We start from the raw sequence: 24166 nt of genomic DNA, 5'->3' as shown, positions 1-24166 counted from the left end.
AATGTAAATTAATTCTTTTTCCCCCTGGCCCCCGACACAGTGTCAGAGAGATGATGTGGCCCTCCTGCCAATAACTTTGGACACCCCTGCTTTACATCATTAATATTAATGATGTATTAATGATAATAATGATTAATGATTAATACATCATTAATCGAGGCCACCGGCACCGTGCGACCTTGAAGCAGCTGGCAAGCTGCAGCTGAGCTGTTCCATCTGCTCGGAGCGTGGGAGGATGGAGGCCAGAATGTTAAACCAGATCGGAGTGTAACATCTTGAATGTGGTGGTTCTTGAAAGAGAGAACCTTCTTTCAATTTGTAAAAATCCCTGCGTGGATTTAATAAGCCTGCCTGTGTAAACCGCCTTGAATAAAGTCTTGAATAAAGACCAAGAAAGGCGGTATATAAATACTGTATATTATTATTATTATTATTATTATTATTATATGCATGACCAAGCATGCAGAACCCCCCTTTGAAATGCTGGCACTGAGGAACCAGTCCTAATCATAAGAAGTGAATTTCAGAGAGCTGTTAGAGAAAGCCCTATTGCATTTCCAACAGTGATGGCACCCACAGCAGACCCTCTTCAATGACTTTATAGGGCAGGTGGATTTATATGAAGACTTCCACTCCCTGTACCAATCTGGGTGTCCTGTAAGGTTTTTGAGAAAAAAAGCTTCTGTTCTGCACGCGCCCTCACTTTTGGAGATGCAACTGGTGACAAATTCAGCAACTGTAAACAAACTGGCCGTTATTTTTCAAATTTTTCTGATTATACCATTTAAGGTAATAGGGAGGGACTATACCAGTGTATAGTGGAATTGTGTAGGTGGAAGGAGACTTTTCTCCAAATTCTCCAACGGTTTGTCTAAAATCTAGTCAGTCCTATGCCTTTCGTCATTCTAAGAACAGTTGTCCAAACATTCTTTGCTACTGTTCTTACCTGGAACTCTTTTGGCCCAGGTGATCATGTGCACCAGTTCTCTGTCAGCAAGATTGGTCAACAGCGTCATCACAGAAGCTTCACTGAAAGGCCTTGACGGATCATATTCTGAATAGACAACAGGAGGCTCAGCATCTAACAAGGCACTGACCATCTGCTCTGCAGTCAGAGACAGGGCTGGACTGTTCTTCTTGCTATGTTTAATCATCAGGGGACTTGGCCATAGTGTGGTGTTTCTTGCCTCAGTTACAGCCACTGCATTCCTGCCATCAAGCTCGTCTCTTTGTCGCTTGTGCTTCAGCATACGGCCACCTCTGCGGTCTTTTCGAATCCCTAGAGGAAGATAAGAATGCAATTTACCTCTTTTCTCCCCATCATTATCTTACTGAAAATAAAGCTGGCAAGTTCATTTAATTCAATCCTTCTTCCTTAACAAGAGATATTAAATATTAAAGTACACCAGAAATTATGTTCTATTCAGGTAATTCCTTTTGAGAATGCTATTAGGATTTTTTTTTTAAAGGTACTGTTAGACAAGAATACAGTACAGTACAAAATAATACCTATTTGTAGGTAATGTGTTAAGCTCTGCTAAAATATTGATTGCAACCAAATGGTGTAATAAGAAAGCACTTAAGAACCGTTTGCTAAAGCAGGGTATACTGCCTCTATGGTCAGGTTAACAAAGAATATTCATAGAACATAAAGGAATATCTCCTTACTTGTATTTTAAACCAGTGTTTCTCAACATTTGTACCACTTAACATGGTCCACCTATTTGAAGTACCTCCAGAAGTAACTGGTGATAACATCATCACCAGTTGCTTCTGGGTTGGGAGGCCAAATGTAACACACCAAACACCAGTAAGGCCCAAATCCTAACCAATTTTCCAGCACTGGCATAGCAGTGCCAATGGGATGTGTGCTACATTCTGCAGTTGGGTGGCACTCACTGAGGCCTTCTCAAAGTAAGGGAATGCTTGTTCCCTTACCTAAGAGTTGCATTGCCCTTATGTTGGAAAGTGAGTTAGGATTGCACCCTAAGAGACTTAGGGTGCAATTCAGCCCTTCACTTGGGCCAGTGCAAGTCCCTTGAGCCAGCCCAGGAGGGTTGCAAACATGCCGTAAGGCATGTTCGCGCCTCTTCAGGAGTCTCCTAGGCCGTCTGCAGAGTGTGCCGGCCTGTGAGTGAGTCTGCAGAGTGTGCCGGCCTGTGGCAGCTGGAACAAGCCTCCATGCCAATGGAGGCACCAAGGCTTGCGTCAGCCCGGCTGGGCCAATGCAAGGCTCTGAAGTAGGTGGGGCGGGGAAGAGGTGGGAGGGAGGCGTTCCTGGGCAGGGGAGGGCAGATGGCCGGTGGCCCCGGGGGTGGGCAGGGAACAGGAGGCAGGGCTGGGATCTGGCAGTTATGCCAGATCCCAACCCCTGTTCCCAGGGAGATCGGAGCAGCTTAAGGTGCTCTGCTCTGCTCAGACTTGTGCCACCTCAAGAGGTGGCGCAAGTCTGAGGAGACCCATAGGGGAAAGGGCGTCTCTCCCAGAGGTAAGGGAAAGAGTTTCCCCTTGCTTCTGGCTGAGTCACTTTTGGCCCCTACCCTGTGCTGGATACAGCGCAAGCCTCCTGGCTTGCCTGTTCCAGCGCAGGATAGGACTGCACCCTAAGAGTAGACAGGAGAGCTTTTTTAAGCACAGAAAAGCATGCTTTGGAGCTCTGCTTGCCGAGTCAAGCCTCCTACCATGCTTTGTTGTGTTGTGTTATTCCTGGTCTTGCTGCTGGGCAGCAGGTGTCCAGCGGTCCCATGAGTACCACCAGACACCACCTCAACCTGTACCACAGGTTGAGAAACACTGCTTTAACCCATTTTTGCTCAGCCCACAGGTTCCCTTTTGCGGATATGCAATGTTGGGCAGAAATGGCATAGGCTGCAATCCTATGGATACTTTCCTAGGTGTAAGCCCTATTGAACATAATGGGGCTTACTTCTGAGTAGACATGCATAGGATTGTGCTGTACAACAGATACACATGCCACTTGTGTAATACATGGATATAACAAAGAGCAATATGCAAATTTACAGTGCAATCCTAGGCATGTTTCCATAGATGCGAGTCCCATGATGTGCAATTGGGCTTACTTTCAGGAAAAGGAATGAACCTAAGTCCATTTTTCTATGGTAGAACAAGGACCCAATCCTATGCAGCACAGGAGCAGCAGCTCCAGACCCCATCACTGGTTCCTGTCCTGGATCAGAGCAGGCTGGAAGTCTCCTCAGGGGAAGGACATTTGTCTCCTTACCCTGAGTAAAGCCCCAGCCTGCTCAGTGGGGTTCCTTGAGTTTGCATCAGCCATTTCGCAGGTGCAGAGTCAAGAACCCCATCCCTGGCTTCCAAGTCCACCACATGGAATAGGATTCAGCAGAGGAGGCTTCCGCTAGTCCCACCCCTTCTGGACCTGTCCCACTTCCCCCCCCCCCCGCCCTCTCTGTGCTCTGAAATACCTCTCCCATGTTCTTCCACCATCCTCTCCATATGCCCACTCAGAACATTCCTGAGTTCCAGAGGCGGCCAGGGCTCCCGCTGCAGCATCAACGGAGCAGCACAGGTCTCCTACTGGCACTGTTTGCTTTATGGGTGGTGCCTTATGACACATTTGTGACACCCAGCACTGGCCTGGGTCTGAAGAGCTGGCATTCAGACAGCATTGGATCAGGCTGTGATTTTGAGCCCAAGTTTGTGCATATTTACTCAGAAGTAAATTCTATTTTGTTCAATTAAACTTACTCCCAGGTGCACTGGATCACAGCCTTGTTTATTTAAAACTTATACAGGTGGTGCTTGTTCATCCACAGAATTTCTATCCACGGTTCTGGCTCAACATGGGTCCCCTGGACTTGGCCGCAGGGGCTTGGTTCCACCTGAGCCCTCCAGAGTTGACCAGAGCTGTGCTTGGAGGCTCTTCTGAGGTATGTGGGGCTGCATGCAGCCTCCACAAGCCTCAGAATGGCCTCCAGAGGTCCTAGAAAGGCAGTTCCAGTTTTTGTTCAGAAACCACAGGCCTCAGAACAGCTTTGGACGTGACTGGAGAAAGGCTCCAGTCATATTTGGAGCTCAGGAGACCCCAAAATCTGTGTGATTTGATTTCATGTGTATCCAGGATGGTTCCAGGAACAGAACCCTCATAGATAATGAGGGTTCACTTGTACTCTGCTTTTGTACCAAATCAAAAACACTCACAGTGGCTTCTGCAGAGTACCTAGCATAATGGAGCACTAAGCATTTATTTGAAAGTGACCCAACAGTTACAGCAAAATTGCTCCACTCTTAAATTTGAAAGAACTTTGAAATAAGTCAGATGGTTTCCATCTGTGATGACTCAGTTCTAGATGTCATATAAAAGTTTAGGAGGGGATGTCTAAATAACTGGAGGCTGACATAATACCTTAAAACAGCGGTTCCCAAACTCTGGGTCTGGGGACCACCAGTAGGTTACAACCCAGTTTTTGGTGAGTTGCAGAACTGGCAGTTTTGGCTATGGGCAACAAGGCAGTTTTGGCTATGGGCAACAAACCTGCTACTTGGGGAGGGGGGGAAGAGTGCTGGTAACCAATCACCATTATAGGCACAGAGTCTCAAGTGGCTGGTAGTGAAACTTTTTTTAGGTGGGTCCCAATGCTAAAAATATTGGAAATCACCTCCTTAGAAAAAGAGGATTTCTTTTTGACAAAAAACAACAAAAAAACACCACAAATTTAATCTCACACACACACACACACACACACACACACACACCCCAATGCCATCTCAGCTTGAATTTTGTATGGTAAGCTCAGTGGTGAGCTTTTCTGTTTCTGACTGGTAGTACTTCAATGTGATGAAAAAGAAAATCACCAAAAGAGCAAATGCTTGATGGAAATCGATTGCATGGAAAACTGCAATTACCTCATGAAAGCAAGGTGTGGGTGGACACCTCAGTTCAGGCAGGGGCTCCACTCAGTGCAAAAGACTCTAATTCAACCCTCCCAAGCCAAGAAAATCTTTAGTTAAAGGCCTTCAGGCTAAAAGTAACAATGAGGTCAGACTTTTGTCCAGTTATGCTTCCACTGAAAATTGCCCATGCCCTCTAAGGTAGGAAAACGCTATTCTATCTCTCTGCATTCAGTGACATTTCATTGAATGAATATCAAAAAATAAAAGGGGAAATGTTTTAATTTTAAAATGTACTGAAATTGTTAACTTGCTAACTGTTTTAATGACTATTTCCAGATAAACAGGTTTCACTACTACTGCCCCACTATTTCTGCCACCTGATCAATTTTATGTTTCCTATTATTTTTCAAGACAAACAGTCCACTGTCTGTACTGAAATTTTTCCTTCCAGAAAAGTTGCCTAGCATTAGGAAAAACAGCCCTATTTTGGCAAAACCAATCTAGCAGTTTGCAATAGGAAATACTGGAGATAATTAAGTCAAAAACCTCTCATGCCATGAATATGATACTGAACTGGCCTGGGAAAACAGCAGAAAGAATCATGAAAATTAGTATGGAGATTTTCACATATTTAAGAACCTTGTAAATGTTCCACATCATGCATTGTGACTGTAACTAAATAAATGGCCTTTACTTTTAAGAACCATGTGATTGGTTGAAATACAAATGTGCATATTAAAGATTTATTTGTGTACTCTTAAAACATTTGTATGAACTCTTCTATAAAAACTCAAAGCAGCAAAGATTTGACTTTTATATGTTTGTCATAGTTATATACAGGATGTGATTCATAGGAATAAATATCCACAACCAAATCTTTTTTTTTTTTAAATTTAATTATCACAAAGTGAATTTTTAGTCACTTCACAGCAAGTAGTCATATGGATTGGTTCAACAGATTCAGGCTGATTGCCATTCTTGAGTTAATAGCCTGGCATATAAAACGAACTTATCAACCCACAGATGCAAAGATGTTGGGAGGGGGGATTTTTTGCTCCTGCCAGTCTTTAATAAAAAATCTCTGTTTCAAAAAAACTCCAAGCAATTTCAGTTACTCAACATATCATAGTCTGTGACAGTATTCTTGGTTATGTTTCCTGTGTTCTCAAGTTTAGTAAAGAGAGAAGAATGTTCACAGAAGATAATTTCATTAATTTAGTCAACACTAAATGGAACATCACACTGGAAATATTGGAGTAATCCCTCATGGTTGCAGCAGGGTATCAAATACTGAAACTGGACTCCCATTCACTTTAGTGGAAGAGGCTGTTCTGCACACATAAAGGAATGAATATATGGATGGTCTCTCTACTGAAATGAATTAGTAACTGCATATATAGAACCTGATGCAAATAGGAGAACCTTAACTCAGCAATTACCTCTCTCCAAGGTCAGTTTATTAATCCTGTTATTTCAGTGATTAGGAGTTGAACTATACCTGCCTGTTCCACTCTCATGGCATTTATCAATAGTCTTTGAAGGGGACGACAACGACAATGGTTTGAGACCTTTTTCTTTCATGGTTTGTCCTTTCAGATGAGGAAACTGTTATTCAGTATTTTAAAAAGTAGAAAAGCTCTCTCTTAATGAAGATGCCATAAGAAATCTCACACTAATGAGCAAGAAAGATTTCCCACTATTTTTAAGAGAGTAAGGGCCCAATCCTAACCCCTCTGCCACCAGTTGGCAACTGTTGCATCCTATGGGGGGCTGTCCAGGAGGTCTCTTCTAGGTAAGAAAACGACCCAGAGGTAAGTCTCCATGGCATGGGTGGGTCTTATCAGACCTACAACAGCTATTTTGCTGGTGTAGGTCTGTATTGACCCATGTTATAGGTTCAAGCCTGGGAAGGGGGCTAGGATATTGGTGGCACTAGCACCACCAATCTTACTCCCTTCCAGAACTTGATCTGCCCATTCCCCGCCCCTCTGGCCCTCCCCGCTCCATTTCACCCCCTCCCTGCCTCCATTCCACCATCACAACACCCCCACCTGCCTCTCCCATCATCTTACCTGCTCCAGCGAGCAGGAGAGCAGATGACAATGTGTGTAGGAAAGTACAGGCCTTCCTGGCAGCGTACTAAATTGCACACCACTGGAGCACCTGTATGACAGGTGCTGGCTGCTTGGCAGAAGGTTCCCCGCAGTAAGTACAGGTGTGTGCTGCTTAACAATGGAGATACATTCTCATATACCCATCATTACGTGATTCCGTCGTTATACAAACATTCAGCCCCAGCTAGTGGCTGAATGTGGTATAGCGTCTGTAGCAAGGGTGCTCACACTTTTTTGGCTCGAGAGCTACTTTGAAACCCAGCAAGGCCCGGAGATCTACCAGAGTTTTTTTACAATGTTCACACCATCATAACATATAACATTTATGTGTACAATGTATGTTGGTGTACCTTGCATAACCGCATGAGCCAATATTGCACAACACAACATAATTAACTATAAACATTTTTGTAATTACTTGAGTTTACTTTGATGACTTGCACTGAAGTGAATCAGCCAAGGATGCATAGTCCGGACAGTAGCTGCTGACAGCCAGCCTCAAGCACACTTCCAAATGTTCATCAGTCATGGTGGAACTTAATGATCTTCATGTAGGAAAAGGCTGACTCACATAAATAAGTGGAGCCCTTCCTGCCTCATGTGCTCTTATATCCCTGAGGGCCCTATTGCCTTCAAGTGGCTGCAGCTGTGCAGCACACTCTGCTGGATGCCCAGGCCTTACCCTTAAAGGGGCCACTGCTGACACCACATCTACCTCCTCACCAGATCTTCCTCGATTCCAATACAAGTGGGGGGGGGGGAAGCAGATCTCTATACAGACCAGTGCAAAAACAGGGAAAAGGTGTGGGGGAGGGAAGATCTCTATATAGACATCACAGCAAGACCAGTGCAAAACCCCTTGCACACAGAACCAACAGATGGAAGTGGGGGGGGGCAGATCTCCATACATACCAGTGCAAAAACAGGGGAAAGTTAAGTCAGCCCCAGTAGAGTCAACGGGGCTCACTCCCAGGGATGCATGGACAGGAGAGAAGCCTGCCAGCGGCTCCTCTCCCAGGGAGGAGCCTGCCAGGGCTCACTCCCTGGGCTCACAAGCCTGCCAGGGGCTCACTCCCAGGGATGCGTGGGAGAGAAGCCTGCGATGGACTCATTTTGCCTTGCGATCGACCAGTCGATCACGATTGACGTATTGAGCACCCCTGGTCTGTAGCATCTATAACCTGTAAGGCAATAGAATAAACTGAGTGAAATTGACAAGAGAATAATACTGTAATCAATGAAACTGACTATTATGTAAATACAGTAAGAAATTTAAGAGAATGAATGGCAAGAAGGGCAGTTTCTGTATGGGAACTTTTTTATTTTGTTAAATTGCTTAATAACTGTTTAATAAAACTTTGATTTGTTTAAAAAAAAAACTTCTTTGCACTGTGCTTTTTTGTCTTTATGAACTTCTTTGCATTGATTTAGTTTTAGTCATTTAATGTCTTACAGTCCAAGCCAATGCACGTCTACTCAGAAGTCCCATTATATTCAGTGGGGCTTATGCCTAGGTAAGTGTGGATAGGATTGTAGCACTAGTCACTTAAGAAGTCATTTAAACTTGATTTCCTCATTGAGCAAGTTTTTAAACAGACGTATGCACAGCCGGAGGTGCCCCAATCGATCCATCAGCTCATTTAGCAGAGATCATGTTGAAAAAGTTTTTAAAGATAGACACACACACACACACACACACAAAGTTTTTTCCTCACTGAGGAGATGCGAACTCATGCAAGCTAATGCCCTGGTCGGCTCATTTAGCAGTCACTGTAGGACAAGTTTGTAAACCGATGTGCTTAGAACAGTGAAAGTGATACAGGCAGACCAGAAGCAGTTCAGAGGTGTCTGTGTCCAGGAAGAAGAGAGCACTCAAGCAGTCAAGTAAGTAAACTTTCTGAAAAGGTTTTCTTCAACGTGTGTGAGGGTTTTGCACTATAGCCTAGATTAGGGGAACTCTGATGTCAGGTGACCACCGTCATATGTAGTCTGTCATTCGGTGGAAAGTTGCTAAGTGACACATGCCTGTATAGGATTGAGCTGTAAGATCATTTCTCATATTTAGTGGAAACCTGTAGATTTCTGTCTCATGTCAGGATTTTAGGACTTGGCAATGAGAAATAAGACACAGTTAGCCTGCATCCTGCATGCACTTTACTTGAGTAAAGTCAACTACATGTGCTCGGGGGAGAGAGGAAAAGAGAAAGAAGCTTAAATAGTGCAGATAACCCTGCCTGTCATTCCACTTACTCAGTATATGACCCAAGGTGAGCCTGAGATGGGATAATTAATCTGGTATTCCCTCACTCAGACTCAGTTCCCCCATGCCTCTTGCAAGTTTTTAAAGGGACAAATTTTATTTTATTTTTGTATGTAAGGGATTTTCAAGGTAATTTTGAGCATACACAATTTTAACTTTAGGCGCTGACATAACCCTTGCATAAGGTGTGTGTTGACTCAACTAGGAGCATAATCCTAAAATCATACTGAGCCAGCACAGACCCCCTGCACTGACTCCTAAGTGTCACAAACGTGCTATAAATCACGTTTGCACCAAGAGCAGGTTGCGCTGACACAAGGATATGCGAAGCCTGCCAGCACCAGATTCTTTCCCTGCGCTGATTGCGGAAGGTAGATTTGTGTCGGGTGGCACAGAGGATGGAGAGGGTGGCAGGAGGGTGTTTCAGAGGTGGAGAGGGCTGTTTCTGGGTGGGGGAAGGTCGAATGGGAGGCGGATTGGGCCTAGGAGGGGGTTGGATCAGAGGCAGCATGCCATATTCTAACCTCCATTCACAGCCTGGTGCAGATCCAAGTAAACACATAGGCTTGTGTAGGATACAGTGCATGCTATGAGGCTTGGCTGTTCTGGCGCAGGTTAGGATTGGACTGCCCATTATTTTACATAAGAACATAAGGAACAGCCCCACTGGATCAGGCCATAGGCCCATCTAGTCCAGCTTCCTGTATCTCACAGCAGCCCACCAAATGCCCCAGGGAGCACTCCAGATAACAAGAGACCTCATCCTGGTGCTCTCCCTTGCATCTGGCATTCTGACATGGCCCATTTCTAAAATCAGGAGGTTGCACATACACATCATGGCTTGTAACCCGTAATGGATTTTTCCCCCAGAAACTTGTCCAACCCCCTTTTAAAGGCATCCAGGCCAGATGCCGTCACCACATCCTGTGGCAAGGAGTTCCACAGACTGACCACACGCTGAGTAAAGAAATATTTTCCTTTGTCTGTCCTATCCCTCCCAACACTCAATTTTAGTGGATGTTCCCTGGTTCTGGTGTTATGTGAGAGTGTAAAGAGCATCTCTCTATCCACGTTATCCTTCCTATGCATAATTTCGTATGTCTCAATCATGTCCCCCCTCAGGTGTCTCTTTTTCTAGGGTGAAGAGGCCCAAACGCCGTAGCCTTTCCTCATAAGGAAGGTGCCCCAGCCAAGAAATTAGCATTGCTGCTGCTGAGCATTTAAGTAGAAAATATCAAGTAGAAAGTTTTTTTCACCTCACTTTGCTTCCCCAAAACTATTTCACCAACTTCAAAGACTAGTAGTGCAATCCTAAGCATATTTACTCAGAAGTCACTCTGTTTAGTGGGGTTTACCTGCAGTCTAAGAAAGACTAGTTCAAACTGAAGCAAATATTTTAATTGACGTTATATAAGCAGTCAAGAGCTCTACCATGTCTATATCCTTCACTCAGTCAGACAAATGATGGGAACTACATGGAGATGGCATTCATTCAAATTTGTGTGCTCCCTGGGGTGTGCTCCCTGGGGCATTTGGTGGGCTGCTGTGAGATACAGGAAGCTGGACTAGATGGGCCTATGGCCTGATCCAGTGGGGCTGTTCTTATGTTCTTATGTAAATTTATTTGGATCCACCATCTTCATACTGGTCTCTGAAAAGAAAACTTCTTCTAGGCTACTTCTAATGGTACAAAATCTGTTTGGAGAAGATTTGCCCCCAATACATTCTGCTTAAAACACACACAGTTACAAATACTGATAAGTGTGGTAGAAATTTCTGTACAGCTTCTACAATGCAACTTCAGGCACCAAAACTGAGAATTTTAAGAAGACAATTTAATGCATTTCATCTGACTTACATCAGAAGCTAGAAATGTTCTGACCTACAGAGTGGAAGATTTTTAAATTTGTAGATGCATCACTGCTCATAAGAGATTAATAGAATCTTTTGCTACTAGCTCTTCACATCCCATAGAAGGAGAAGAAACAAGGGCAGATTATTATTAATTCTCTCGAACTAAAAGGGAGTAAGAATACTTTTCGATGAAAAAATGAACACCCCTGGTTTTCTTTCTGCTTATCAAATTTTATCATGAGTTCTCGATACCAAAAATTTTAAAAAAGCAATAGAACATAAGCAACAGACAAGATAAAGATTCCTAAAGGAGAAAAAAAAAACCTGCCAAGCTGCCTTTTGAATGAGTCACTTTTAGAGCCAAAAATGAACCAAAACGCTATGTTAGAATCTCACTTTTACTATCTAAAACCATGAAGAAAATGGATTCTGAATAAACAACAAAAAATGAAGCAAGGTGGTTCACACAAAGTTACACTTCCTCACAAGACATTTGTTCTCTATTGTTAACATTATACTACCATCACCACTGAATAGAACTATTGATGTACATGATGTGAGAGGACATCTCTTGTAACAAGACTAGATCTGCGGTTGCCAAACTCTGGGTCTATGGCCCACCAGTGTGTCACAACCCAATTTTTGGTGGTTCACAAAACTGACAGGTAGATTAGGCTATGTGCGTCAAGGGTTAAACAACCTGCTACTTAGGAGGACAACTGCTGCCCAACCATTACAGCCACAGAGGTAAAGTGAAACTTTGTTTAGGGGGATCCTGATGCTAAAAAGTTTACGAACCACTGACCTAGATATTGACCCAAAGGGAAACAACAGCTAAAGGAGAGGGAAATGGAAGTAAGGTAAATCGGGGAGGAAGTGGATTTAAAGGAAGGATTTGAAGGATTGAGTTCTGGCATCCCACAACTGTTCTGGGAGGCAGTTCCAAGCAAATAGGACAGCAAAAGAGAAAAGGTAGAGCCATTCAGGAGAGAAAGAGACCTTCAGGCAGTTAAGGGGTAGAGAAGGAAGCACCAAAGTCAAACTATCAATGGAAAAATTATAATACTAAAGTGGGTACAAAAATGCTACAGGTGTTGCATGATCTGAAATTAATTCTTCCTGATTAGTAATAATCATCTACTTTCTGTATTTTTTATTCCTGTGTTGCAAATCTTCTAATCTGAATGTGGAACATACCAGCACACATCCTTGTGCCTGCAAGTAATTCGCATTACAAGTTAGCTCACAATTCCAATAATTGTAAAATATACCTTTTCTATATTCTTTGCTAAGACCTTCAAAACCGCCTTCCCAATTTATTGCTTTAATGATACCCTCTTATAGCCCAATCCTAAAGAGGACCTGTGCTGATGGAACACACATTCTGCTGGTGCACACTCTTGCAAAAGTGCCGTAAAACGCTTTGTGACATTGTAAGGTCCAGGAACACTGATGGGAAGGCTGGAGCCTTCCCTCTAGTGTTGTTGATCATTGAAAGGCTTGCCAGAGCAGGAAAGTCCAGCACAGGGGCAGGGCAAAACAGAGCGACCACAGGGATAGGCTGATTGGGACCAGGAGGGGGGTGAGATTGGCAGCACTGGTGTGTGCCATATCCATACTCCTTTCCCAAGCCTGATCCACCTGCATGGATCAACACAGACAAAGTTGACTCATTATAGCTGCTGCAGCTGACTTTGGGGCAAGGGGACAAATGTCCCATTATCCCGAGGAGACCTCCAGCAGCTAAAAATCCCCCACAGGATGCAGCATGGCCCACACTGTTATGTTGGAATGGGCTGTTAATCTCAGGTGTTCACTTCTGTACTCTCCTTTTCAGAGAGCTGTTTTTCCAAAACTATTCTCTCCCATTGTTATGAAAATGTCACTGTTTTGAATGAGCACATCAGTCTCTGTCCTCTCTTCAGCTACTTCAAGTGCATGTTCCTTATTTAAGCCTTGCCACCACTCTCTTCACAGCATCTACTAGAGTAAGCTAATTAATGCATTTTGTCTGACTTACATCAGCAGCTAGATATGTTGTGACCTACAGAAAGAGGGAGATTTTTAAATCTGCAGATGCATCGCGGCTCATAAGAGAGTTACAGGACACTAAACCAACAGCAAACCAATCTGATGTACAAACCCCAGCCTCGCACCATAAGAAGAGCTGTAGGGGGAAAAGGCATAATATCCATGCTGATCACCCAAACGCATTGTGCATATACAGACTGCATCTCCCCTACACATTTGGCACACTGTTGAAGCTAGTCTCCTCTTTTCCTTTTGTTACTGCATGGGTCAGGAGCATAGACATTCACAGGCTCCTGCTTCTAGGCACCACAGGAATCTCAAAAAGGAGGCCAGGTCTACCCATGGCTTTTAGTGCCCTGCCCCAGATGTCAAATATCCTAAGTATGCCACTGCCTGCTTCTACTGGACACACACACAAACACACACACACACACACACACACACACACACACACACCCCTCATGTGTGCTACTCCTTCCATCAACCTTGTCTACTTCTCATTTTACTTCACAAATAAGTTCACTAGGCTAGGAACATGTCACTTTTGCATTCTGTACAGTGACTAGCATACAACTGACAGCAGCCTCAGATCTGCAAATTGAGTACTGCTTAGATCTACAAGTAACAGCAGCAGCATCTCAGTTGCTGTATTTTTCTCTTACCTTCCATTGTTTATTCAGTGTGAATGGTTTTTAAAGTGTTGTGAAATATCTTGATGATTCCTTTGGGGACTGACAGGTAGAATGCAAATATTTTCATAAAGTAACACAAATAAAAATCTGTCCACACTAGTCATTTCCCTTTTTTTTTTTTTTTAGCACATTGCAATTCTAGTCCATCATAAAGCTCCATTAAAATAAACCACTGCTGGAATTTAAAAGGGATTTAACAACTGGAATAAATAACTAAAAGATTTTTGTTTTAAAACTTGGCTTGATGTAGGCAAAAGGAGGGCAACCTAGAAAGTGTTGTATTAAAAAAAGATAAACCAGAGAAGGAGAGGGAGAGAGCCATACAGAATAGTGTGCAGTAAAATGTTCTCTACCAAAGAGGGATCATAACAGAGAAAATTGCTTCCCTGAAAGAAATTATTAAGGTATCAGAGAGAGAGAGAGAGAGAGAGAGAGAGATTTTTTAAAAGAAGTGGCAATTCTCACAGAAAAGAAAGAAGAGTTGTCAACAGGGATCGTACTCCTAAGACCATTAGCACATGAAAATCACATAGAGTAAAGGAAGACAAGATTAGTTTTGAATATGTAAAGATGAATGGATAAATTCTAGCAAAAGAAATAAACTGTTTCTGAAGAGTATATAGTTTAATTTATTAGAAACTTCAAAGCATATTTATTACATAAGTCATGCTGCCAAAAGTGTAATTTTCAAGAAAATAATATCTTTAAGGTTACTGCAAAATGAGACTGAGCAGAGAGGTGACTATCTGCCACCTTTTCCTCTTAAATGAAGTACAAAAAAAAATGACATCTTCAATAATAGGCTTCAATTCCACAGTCTAACATACAGGAGGCAAGTGAAGGGATCATAGAAAAACAATCCTGTCGTAGGTGCTTTGCTGATAACGTCTTCCAGAAAAATGGTGTTCATTAATAGATGCATTAATAGATGTATATTTAATTACAATTCTCACCACATACCATATGTTCTATTTCACTTTTATATCATTCTGGTTCAGGACGTCATACAATTGTACAGTTATATATGGCTATTTTACTTGATTCTTTGCAGTAAAACATGGCTAGGCAACATTCAGTTCTGAGTTTTAATAATAATAATAATTAATTATGTCAACTAAAACCATTATCAAGCCTGATATCTGGAACTGGGCCACTGAGTGACCACAATCTGTGGACCTATATGCTTTTGGTGTGACAACACATAATAAATTCTGAATTGCAGGCGAAACAGTCAGTGGGCCTCTTTCACCTTTTCACTTCGGAATCCCCATTCCTTCTCTAATTTTTTGCAAGCACACTCCAAATTGTTCAAGATTGTCCCATCTAAGTCTTACAGCTCCATGCTTTTGAATTGATCCACTACTCTGATTTGTTTATACTCGTACTTAGGCAAAATGCCATACAACAGCACATAGAGCTGTTATATGCACAAATGTGACATAATATATTCTTTGCCTCTCTCTACCCTTGAGAATCATGTATAGCAATCATATAAGAAAGTTGCTCTAAGAATTCAATAGAATGTGGAAATGGCATCAAAAGAGACTTAACAGAATCTAGGTGAGCATTTCAATGTTGTTCACCTTGCAGAGGTAGTCATGATAAGTGCTGAAAGGCCAACTCCCAAAACATATTTTTGCTCCGGCAAAAACATGATTAAATTTGCTGCAGGATTCCCAACAATTACCTGGCCTGGTCAGAACAATCTGCAGCATTTACTACAACAAGATTTAAGTTTTTTGGGAGAATGTGAATTCCTGAGGATTCTTTTCAAGAACAATGTTTTGCACCCATTTGTATTGATACAGTAATATTGGCACTAGCCATGAATGTCAAACACCAGCAATCCAAACTTATCTGTCAGCCTATCCAACAACACAATGCCTGTTGTGGCATACAGTGGGCCCTAGGTATCCACAGGGGATCCGCTCTTGGACACCACTACCCCACGGATACTGTTTTATATTGATAATCAAATTCGCAGATAGGCCTGGCCCAAAAAACTGGAAGTGCCTTTCAGAAGTCTCCCGCAGGCATTCTGAGGCGCAGGAGGGTCACATGCAGCCTTCTGACACATAAGAAGATTTGCCAGAGCCTTCTGAGGCACAGGGGAGGCTGCATGTGACTTCCATGCACTTCAGAAAGCCTGCTGCCCTCTAAAACTCACTTCGTTTTTTGCCAAACCGGAAGGCTTTCTGAGGTCCAAGGAGTCACGCATGGCCTCCCCACATCTCAGAACACCTCCTGGACATAACCAGTAGGCACTTCTGGTCATGTCCAGGTGGTCATGTGAGGCCCTCCAATGCAGGTTGGCGCCTGTGTTGAATCAAATCCATGGGGGCTGAACCCACAGATAAAGAATGTACGTTCATCTCAAAAATTTCTCTTTGACACCCTCCAATTTGTCAATTTCATCTAGTCTGATGGTCGCCTAAAGGTCTTTTCATGGGTTTCTGGAGCTGTGCCAGGAACCATATACAGCAAGCACAGCTATGCTAGGTGCCAACACGTATATTCTGAAAGGAATTGTTAGGTAAGAATGTATCAACAGTAACACAGATGGTCTCCACTTCTTTTTCTGGGGAGAAGTTGCTCGGGTGAGATGATTCTGATGAATGCAAGACCCTTTCAAATCTTTCTAGATTTGAGAATGTGAATTTAAAATCTTTATCAAATAATCTGAATTGAAGCAATATGCAAATTTGCCCAGTGGAAAGTAAACAACTCAGGGCCCAATCCTGGCTGGGTCTTACACTGGCAGATCTCGTGATCCACCATCATAAGGACCAAGCTGCCCGTACAGCATGCACTCCACTGTTCTGTGGGCCACTACTGCCAGTGCAAATCCCCAGAGGCCACATGTACGCAACACCCAGTCAACAGAACTTGCAGTGGCAAGTTGGGAATAGCAGTGGCATAGTTAGCAAGGGTTGGGGGGGCAGTTCACCCTGGGTACTAGCCTTAGGGGGGTGACACCACAAATGACCCTACATCACTAACATCACGGAGGTTATGAATAACCCCATCATGCTATATACTGTTGGATGTGAAATTTCCTGCAGAATGCAATGCAAAAACTGAATTGAAATATCTCCTTTCCATCAAAAGTTATGGCCAAAAAACCAGAAATCAAAAAATGCCCTATGGAACGTGAAACTGAACCATATCACACATTTATTCGTGAGTAGGCAAACGTGCCTCAGGGTGCAATCCTAACTGCACCTTATCATAGGATGGTCGCAAACGTGCCGTAAAGCATGTTACATTTGAGCCTCCGTGGGAGGAAGCTGTGTCAGCACATGTAGATGCGCCGTCGTGTGGAGGCCGGCAGAAGCCTCCACAGCGGCTTCCTCGCCACCGCTTCTGTCAGCACACCTGCACCAATACAAGCAGCAACGGTAAGCGTGGGGGGCAGGGAGGCGGAAGGGGGCATTTCTGGGCAGGGGGAGGGTGGGCAATGGGCGGCCCCAGGGGAGCCAGGGGCGGGGCTGGGACCCGGCAGTTATGCCAGATCCCAACCTCTGTTCCCAAAGAGAACGGAGCAGCTTCAAGCCGCTCCACTCTACTAGGACTTGCTCTATTCTGACTCAAGAGGTGGTGCAGGTCCAAGGAGACCCATTGGGGCAAGCAGCCCTTACCCAGGGGTAAGGGAAAGAGCTTCCCCTTGCCCCTGGCTGAGCTGCTGCTGCCAACGAACCTGCGTTGGATGCAGCGCAAGCCTCCTGGCTTGCCTGCTCCAGCGCAGGTTTGGTTTGCACCCTTAGTCCATCGGAAAGGGCAGGCTGAGAGAAATCCAATGACATCATAATGGTTCCTATCCATTATGAAAGCAGCCCCCAAATCCATCCAATCCATTTCATCCATCCAATGAAAGCAGCCCCCAAAAATCACCGAAGAAGGAAGTCCCTCCCTCCAAGCAGAGGAACATACTGAGCCCTATGGAAAGCGAAAGTAAGTCACACAGTTGCGTTTACTCACGAGTAAGCAAACATGCCTTGGCTCCTGGACAAGTCAGGCAGAAGGGAATGCAAGGCTAGCCGCATGGTGGAGCTGCATCTGATGCAGATGCAGCTGCATCTGATGAAAGTGGAGCTCAACAAATGCTCCAGAAGGCAGCACCCCCCCAAAGAATAAAACAGAGGCTTCAGCTGGTCAGATTCATTTTTATTTATTTTTAGACTTGCAAAGCCAGGTGGGTCCTGATAGTGCTATGCTTGAAATATAAGAATTTACACTGAACTGGACACTGGGGAAGGCTGAAAATCTCACTGATATTTCTGTGGGGGGTGTTCTTGAAGGCAGGCTACAGAGAAAATCCACTTGGTGGAACAGGGCTGACTTCCCCTTATTTAATTATTTGTTTTTCTTTAATTATTCATAATTATTTATTTTATTGTGCTTGATGATGTCACTTCCAGTCATGACATCACTTCTGGTGGGTCCCGAACAGCTTGCCATTCTAAAAAGTGGGTCCCAGTGTTAAAAGTTTGAGAACCACTTCCTTAACTCAAAACAGGCCAATGAGACATCATTGGCGGGGGGTGGCACCCTAGTGACCATAATTCTGGAAATTGTGGTTTTTAGGAATAATACCATCATGTTACATACCATTTGATGCAGAATTTCATCTATTGCTTGTGGGGAAATATTCACTGCATTTATTTTTCTGGCCAGTATTATTATTCATTTCAAATCCTGAGCTGCTTATAGGTGGGCGGTATAAAAATGTGAATGAAATAATTAATAATTAATTAATAATAATTAAATAATTAATTATATCATATGGGGTGACAAAAACTTATGGGACCCAGGTGTCAAATGACCTTGCTATGCCACTGCAAGGTCGGGAGCAGGTTGGGCTTGGGGCATTTTGAGGAATGAGCTCAGCAGCAGCCACACATGCCAGATCTAATCCCCCTTCATGACCCAACCTGGATCGGCTCCATCCCTCTTAGTATTCTCAGACATACGGCAGCTAAAAAGCTGGTACAGGTCTGAAGGGACCCGCTGTGGACCAGGTAAAATGTTCTTTACTTACTCCTCCTGGGCTATCCGACCTCCTGCTAGGCCACAGCATGTAATGCACACTCTGGCATCTGCATACCCTGGGCTGGTGGGGGATTGAATTGGGCTGCCAAGCTTAAAATTAAAATGCACAGTTCTATACAAACTAGTAGAAGAGAACCACTTCTTTGTGTCAAGAAGCACATTAAGTGGAAAATCTCCATGTGTAAGATCAGAGACTTGCTTTAGGAATCTTGGTGACTTGACATCTCAGCTGATGGGTAAATTGCTGCTGCCTTCTGCATAACCAACCCTGAGCTCTGGGACTCTCATAAAAGTGCACAGGGCTTACTAGGAATAGCTAACAAGAGTTATGATGTCCTCAGTGTTGGAATATAATGGAGAAGCATTTGAAAAATTGTGTGATTCTCTGATGTGCAGAATGAGAGAGACCCTTTCTTACTCTTCTCTTTGTGTTTCCAGCATACTGTTTTTCTGGAAGAAGTAATCAATGTCTGACATTGCTGAAATGTCTTCATTTTGCTGTTCCAATACATGATTTTCTTTTCTACATTTCATGTTTTTCGAGGGTGGTGTAATATTGGTTCTGGGGCTCCATCTGGGTCTCCAGAGGGAAGCTTCCTTGTTAGGTTTCTCTCCCTACATAACAGTCAACAGTCAACAAAACCTTTATTTGGCATAAATATTTGATAGGTGAGAACTCTGTACAGAAATCGTAGAGAGTATAAACCTAAATAGTACACAAATATATGTATCAGTGCACACCTATGTGTACAGACAGATACAACGTACATTACATTTTACAAACAAACATGAATTATTTAAAAGACAGAAACAGTCAGTTACTCTGCGTCTCTCCCTACATGACTGCCAATGGACAGGATTTTACCAGACCTGGGTCTTCCTCAGCCATTTTCACCTGGCTGCAACCAAACCCACCCACCTGCCCAACAGGTAACAGTCTGAAATTAGGTTGTCATCTTTTGGGGCTGGATAGGAATTTTTCACTCCTCTCTCAATTGGCCGTGGAGGGAGCTTTTTAACCTACCCCAGAATGACCTTTGGGCCACGGCTTGTAGGTCACGGCTGGAAGGACAGTGTTGAGGAATTTTGTGTAGTGCCAGTTCTTAGCAGAGTGCAGCAGAGTGCTAGCTCGAAGGATGGCAAAGGTGTCCCAGAAAAAAAAGGCAACATAGACAAGGCAGACGTTCACCACCAGTCTGAATTTACAAAACTATTTACAGATAAGCAGTCCCTTCTGAGCAAAACAGCATAGGTATTCACAGCCACAATCTCCAACTCTCCAACACAGACTTCTGCTCTCTCCAACTCCGTACAACGACCCTTGCAGGTGGGCTCTACCTGCCTTGCTTATATATTGCTGTGCACCAATCACAGTGGAGATGACCTCATAGCATTACCTCATTGTTTCATGACAGATAACATCTTCTTCCATGGTGCACCAGCTGTGTCTTTACATTGATTTCTGTTATAGGTACTTTGTCACTGTGATTCAGCATTTTTAATACACTTACATTGGTCACATGGAGTTACAGAGAGATATACTTATGTGCTTCCAGGCTCACATTCAGGCCCAGACATCACAGCCTTGCCCTATTCATACTGCAAATTTCCTCAGGGGTATTTGGGCAGATTAGTCCTAACAGATAGTGCAAGGTGGTGTGGAGGATCAGTGACCCTTAGGCAAGTAAGAGTCAGGGTCAGAGCCAGAATTTGTTCCCAGAGGCTACTCAGATCAGGATGCAAGCTGGTTTCATCCCAAGATTTAATTGGGATTTCTACTTTACTGGTTATCCGGCTCAGGGTGGGCAGAGCAATTCAGCTTTCATGGTCACCTTTGTATTGGTTGGCGGTGGAAAAACTAGGAGAACCACGAGGTAAATTCAGATTCTGAGCCAGGGTGGTTGACCAGATGGAGAGCTTAGACAGGACAGCTGTTTCCTCCTAGTTGGGTCCCCATGTGGGGGGCAGGGGTGGGTAGGTTGTACTTGCTGCAAGACCTGTTGCACTTGCCTAAATTGCTGTTCTACCACTTTCATCACATAACCCTGGAAGGCAGGTTAAATTGAGACAATGTGCCTGGCCCAAGGACACCCTGTGAGCTATATGGCGAGGAGGCATTTAAGCCAAAGTCTCCCCAGTTCTAGCCCAACTGGTTAACCACTACACCATATTTACTACCAAAGTAATTATTTACAGCAGGTCGCATAAAACATACAACAAAACAGATTAAAAACAACCATAACCTTAAATTTGCTTTCCTCTTAGCTCTGTGCATGCATTGATCCACATTTTCCTGTTGCTACCCTATGTGCATTTGTGCTCTAGGCACTATACCCCTGCTGAGCCAACATGAGATATTTTTGTTTTCCCTAGAAAACAGTTTTCTCAAACTACCAAACCTGCTATGCTGTTAAAAAAAAAAACAAGCAGAGTAGTCACTTTTTTCTTTTTCTTTTCACATCCATGCTGTTGACAAACACACCCAGGTTTGACATGTTGGTACTGAAGAGACCTACACTTGTCGGCTGCAAAAGTACATATAGTTCTCTACTCTTGCAGATGAGTGCACTTAAAGTTGTTTGCAGAATGATTCATTCTGCGCAAATGCTAAATTGAAAGATTACCAATCACATTTTGAATATGAAGAAATGCTGTTCTTCCTTCTTCTACTAATCTTCTACATGCTGGAGAAACACCGCACACAGTACAGCTGTTCAATGCATACAATCCCCCACAGGATTCCACTGCAGGCAGAAACAGTAATTGGTTCATAGTTCTGTCTTCCACCTGTGGGCATCTGCTGGGATACTACAAGAAACATGGGCAGACTGGCAGAAGATACTATTGGTACATGAATAGATACAGGCACAGTGGTAATGCAGACTTCCTAAGGAAGAATTACACATTATGTGAAACACAGGGCTGCTGCATCCTTGTATCAAACCATCTCTGTAGCATGTAGTAAAACTCACCCATGTCTTAGTTACGGTGTTTGTTTCCCAGCCCTCATGTGCGGCAGCCAATGAAGTGCAGTAGGGTCTAGGAAACACACAGCGATAACACAGGGTAATAAATTATCTTCCAGTGCCTATCTAGAAAGCACTGAATGACAACGTAGCTTCAAGAAACTTCCTGAAGAAATAAAGAATATAAACTTTAGAACATTACGTAAGATGTGAATTTTAGCAAAAGTTATAGCAACGTATTTGTTCATATCCCCACACATCCCCTCTCTCACAACACTAGAACTTGGGGTCATTCGTGAAACTGACTGGCAGATTCAGCAGAAAAGAAAGTAATTAATTTACGCATTAATTTACGGAATCTACTACCGTTAAGATGCAGTAATGGCCACTAGCTTAGATATCTTTGAAAGGCAATTAGGCCAATTTAGAGAGGACAGATCCATCAATGGCTATCAGCCATGATATGCAACCTCCAGATTCAGAGGAAATATGCTCCCACAAACTATTTGCTTGGAAGCAGCAGTGAGAGAGGGCTGTTACTTTCATGCCTTGTTTGTGGGCTTCCTGGATGCTGTAAAATAGGTACAATGCCACCTGGAAGACACTGCAGGTAGTGTACCACCCAGGAAGCAGATGGCTCAGAGGTCACCCACAAAAGAGGTATGTCTCTACATTGCTTCCTTCCTCTTTCTCTTTGCCTCTCCTGATGTCCCAATGTGCAGGAGCTCCCTCCATGAGCTCTGCCAGGCACTTGGAGTCAACAATGCCATGAGGTCTGGTATACCCACAAAAAGGGTGCTCTAGGATTCCCAAAGTCTAACACCTATACTTCAATAAAGATTTTGTATATTGTATTGGCAACCTTCAGTCTCGAAAGACTATGGTATCGTGCTCTGAAAGGTGGTTCTGGCACAGCGTCTAGTGTGGCTGAAAAGGCCAATCCGGGAGTGACAATCCCTTCCACACCGGGAGCAAGTGCAGTCTGTCCCTGGTCTGCCTCCCTGGCTACGGGCCTTCCTTCTTTGCCTCTTTGCCTCAGACTGTTGGCCAAGTGTCTCTTCAAACTGGGAAAGGCCATGCTGCACAGCCTGCCTCCAAGCGGGCCGCTCAGAGGCCAGCGTTTCCCACTTGTTGAGGTCCATGCCTAAGGCCTTCAGATCCCTCTTGCAGATGTCCTTGTATCGCAGCTGTGGTCTACCTGTAGGGCGCTTTCCTTGCATGAGTTCTCCATAGAGGAGATCCTTTGGGATCCGGCCATCATCCATTCTCATGACATGACCAAGCCAACGCAGGCGTCTCTGTTTCAGCAGTGCATACATGCTAGGGATTCCAGCACGTTCCAGGACTGTGTTGTTTGGAACTTTGTCCTGCCAGGTGATGCCGAGAATGCGCCGGAGGCAGCGCATATGGAAAGCGTTCAGTTTCCTCTCCTGTTGTGAGCGGAGAGTCCATGACTCGCTGCAGTACAGAAGTGTACTCAGGACGCAAGCTCTGTAGACCTGGATCTTGGTATGTTCTGTCAGCTTCTTGTTGGACCAGACTCTCTTTGTGAGTCTGGAAAACATGGTAGCTGCTTTACCGATGCGTTTGTTTAGCTCAGTATCGAGAGAAAGAGTGTCGGAGATCGTTGAGCCAAGGTACACAAAGTCATGGACAACCTCCAGTTTATGTGTAGAGATTGTAATGCAGGGAGGTGAGTCCACATCCTGAACCATGACCTGTGCTTTCTTAAGGCTGATCGTCAGTCCAAAATCTTGGCAGGCCTTGCTAAAACGATCCATGAGCTGCTGGAGATCTTTGGCAGAGTGGGTAGTGACAGCTGCATCGTCAGCAAAGAGGAAGTCACGAAGACATTTCAGCTGGACTTTGGACTTTACTCTCAGTCTGGAGACGTTGAAGAGCTTTCCATCTGATCTGGTCTGGAGACATGTTTCTTAAACTGTAAGTAAAATGTTTTTCTTTGAAACCTTTTCATGGCCTCCTCTGCTGTTTTATTGTTGCAGCATACTAGCAGGGATTAGTGGAAAGCAATCAAAAAAAGGATCTTCTGCCATCTGATTCTGCTTAAAATTACATTCATAGTCCTTTTCCCAACTCTGGAAACATCTGGCTGGCCACTATGGTCTGTGGAAAACAGGATGATGGGATAGATAGCAACTCTGGCCTGGTGCAGCAGGGGTTGTTGGACATAACTTCTCTCTTTCTAGGATGTAACCCTGTTTGGCTTATATTCAATTAGTATTTTTTTTTAAATTCATGGCTATTACTCATGTTTAGAGTGCCTAAATTAACTAGGTGTTGTATATAAATTGAAAAAAGAGACAGACT

At 43.8% G+C, this 24166-nt stretch overlaps 1 protein-coding gene across 1 annotated transcript in view; it reads right to left on the bottom strand.

The window, feature by feature from the left end:
- Window positions 1–24166, bottom strand: part of ESR1 (estrogen receptor 1) — a 246200-nt gene that overhangs the window by 64034 nt on the left and 158000 nt on the right. The window contains exon 5 of the mRNA XM_066615710.1: window positions 947–1279. Within this exon, the coding sequence (XP_066471807.1) occupies window positions 947–1279 (333 nt within the window). The remainder of the gene's footprint in view (window positions 1–946; window positions 1280–24166) is intronic.

Source organism: Tiliqua scincoides, chromosome 1 (genome assembly GCF_035046505.1).
Source record: "Tiliqua scincoides isolate rTilSci1 chromosome 1, rTilSci1.hap2, whole genome shotgun sequence".
NCBI classification, from domain to species: domain Eukaryota; kingdom Metazoa; phylum Chordata; class Lepidosauria; order Squamata; family Scincidae; genus Tiliqua; species Tiliqua scincoides.
This window is presented reverse-complemented; position numbering and strand designations above follow the sequence as displayed.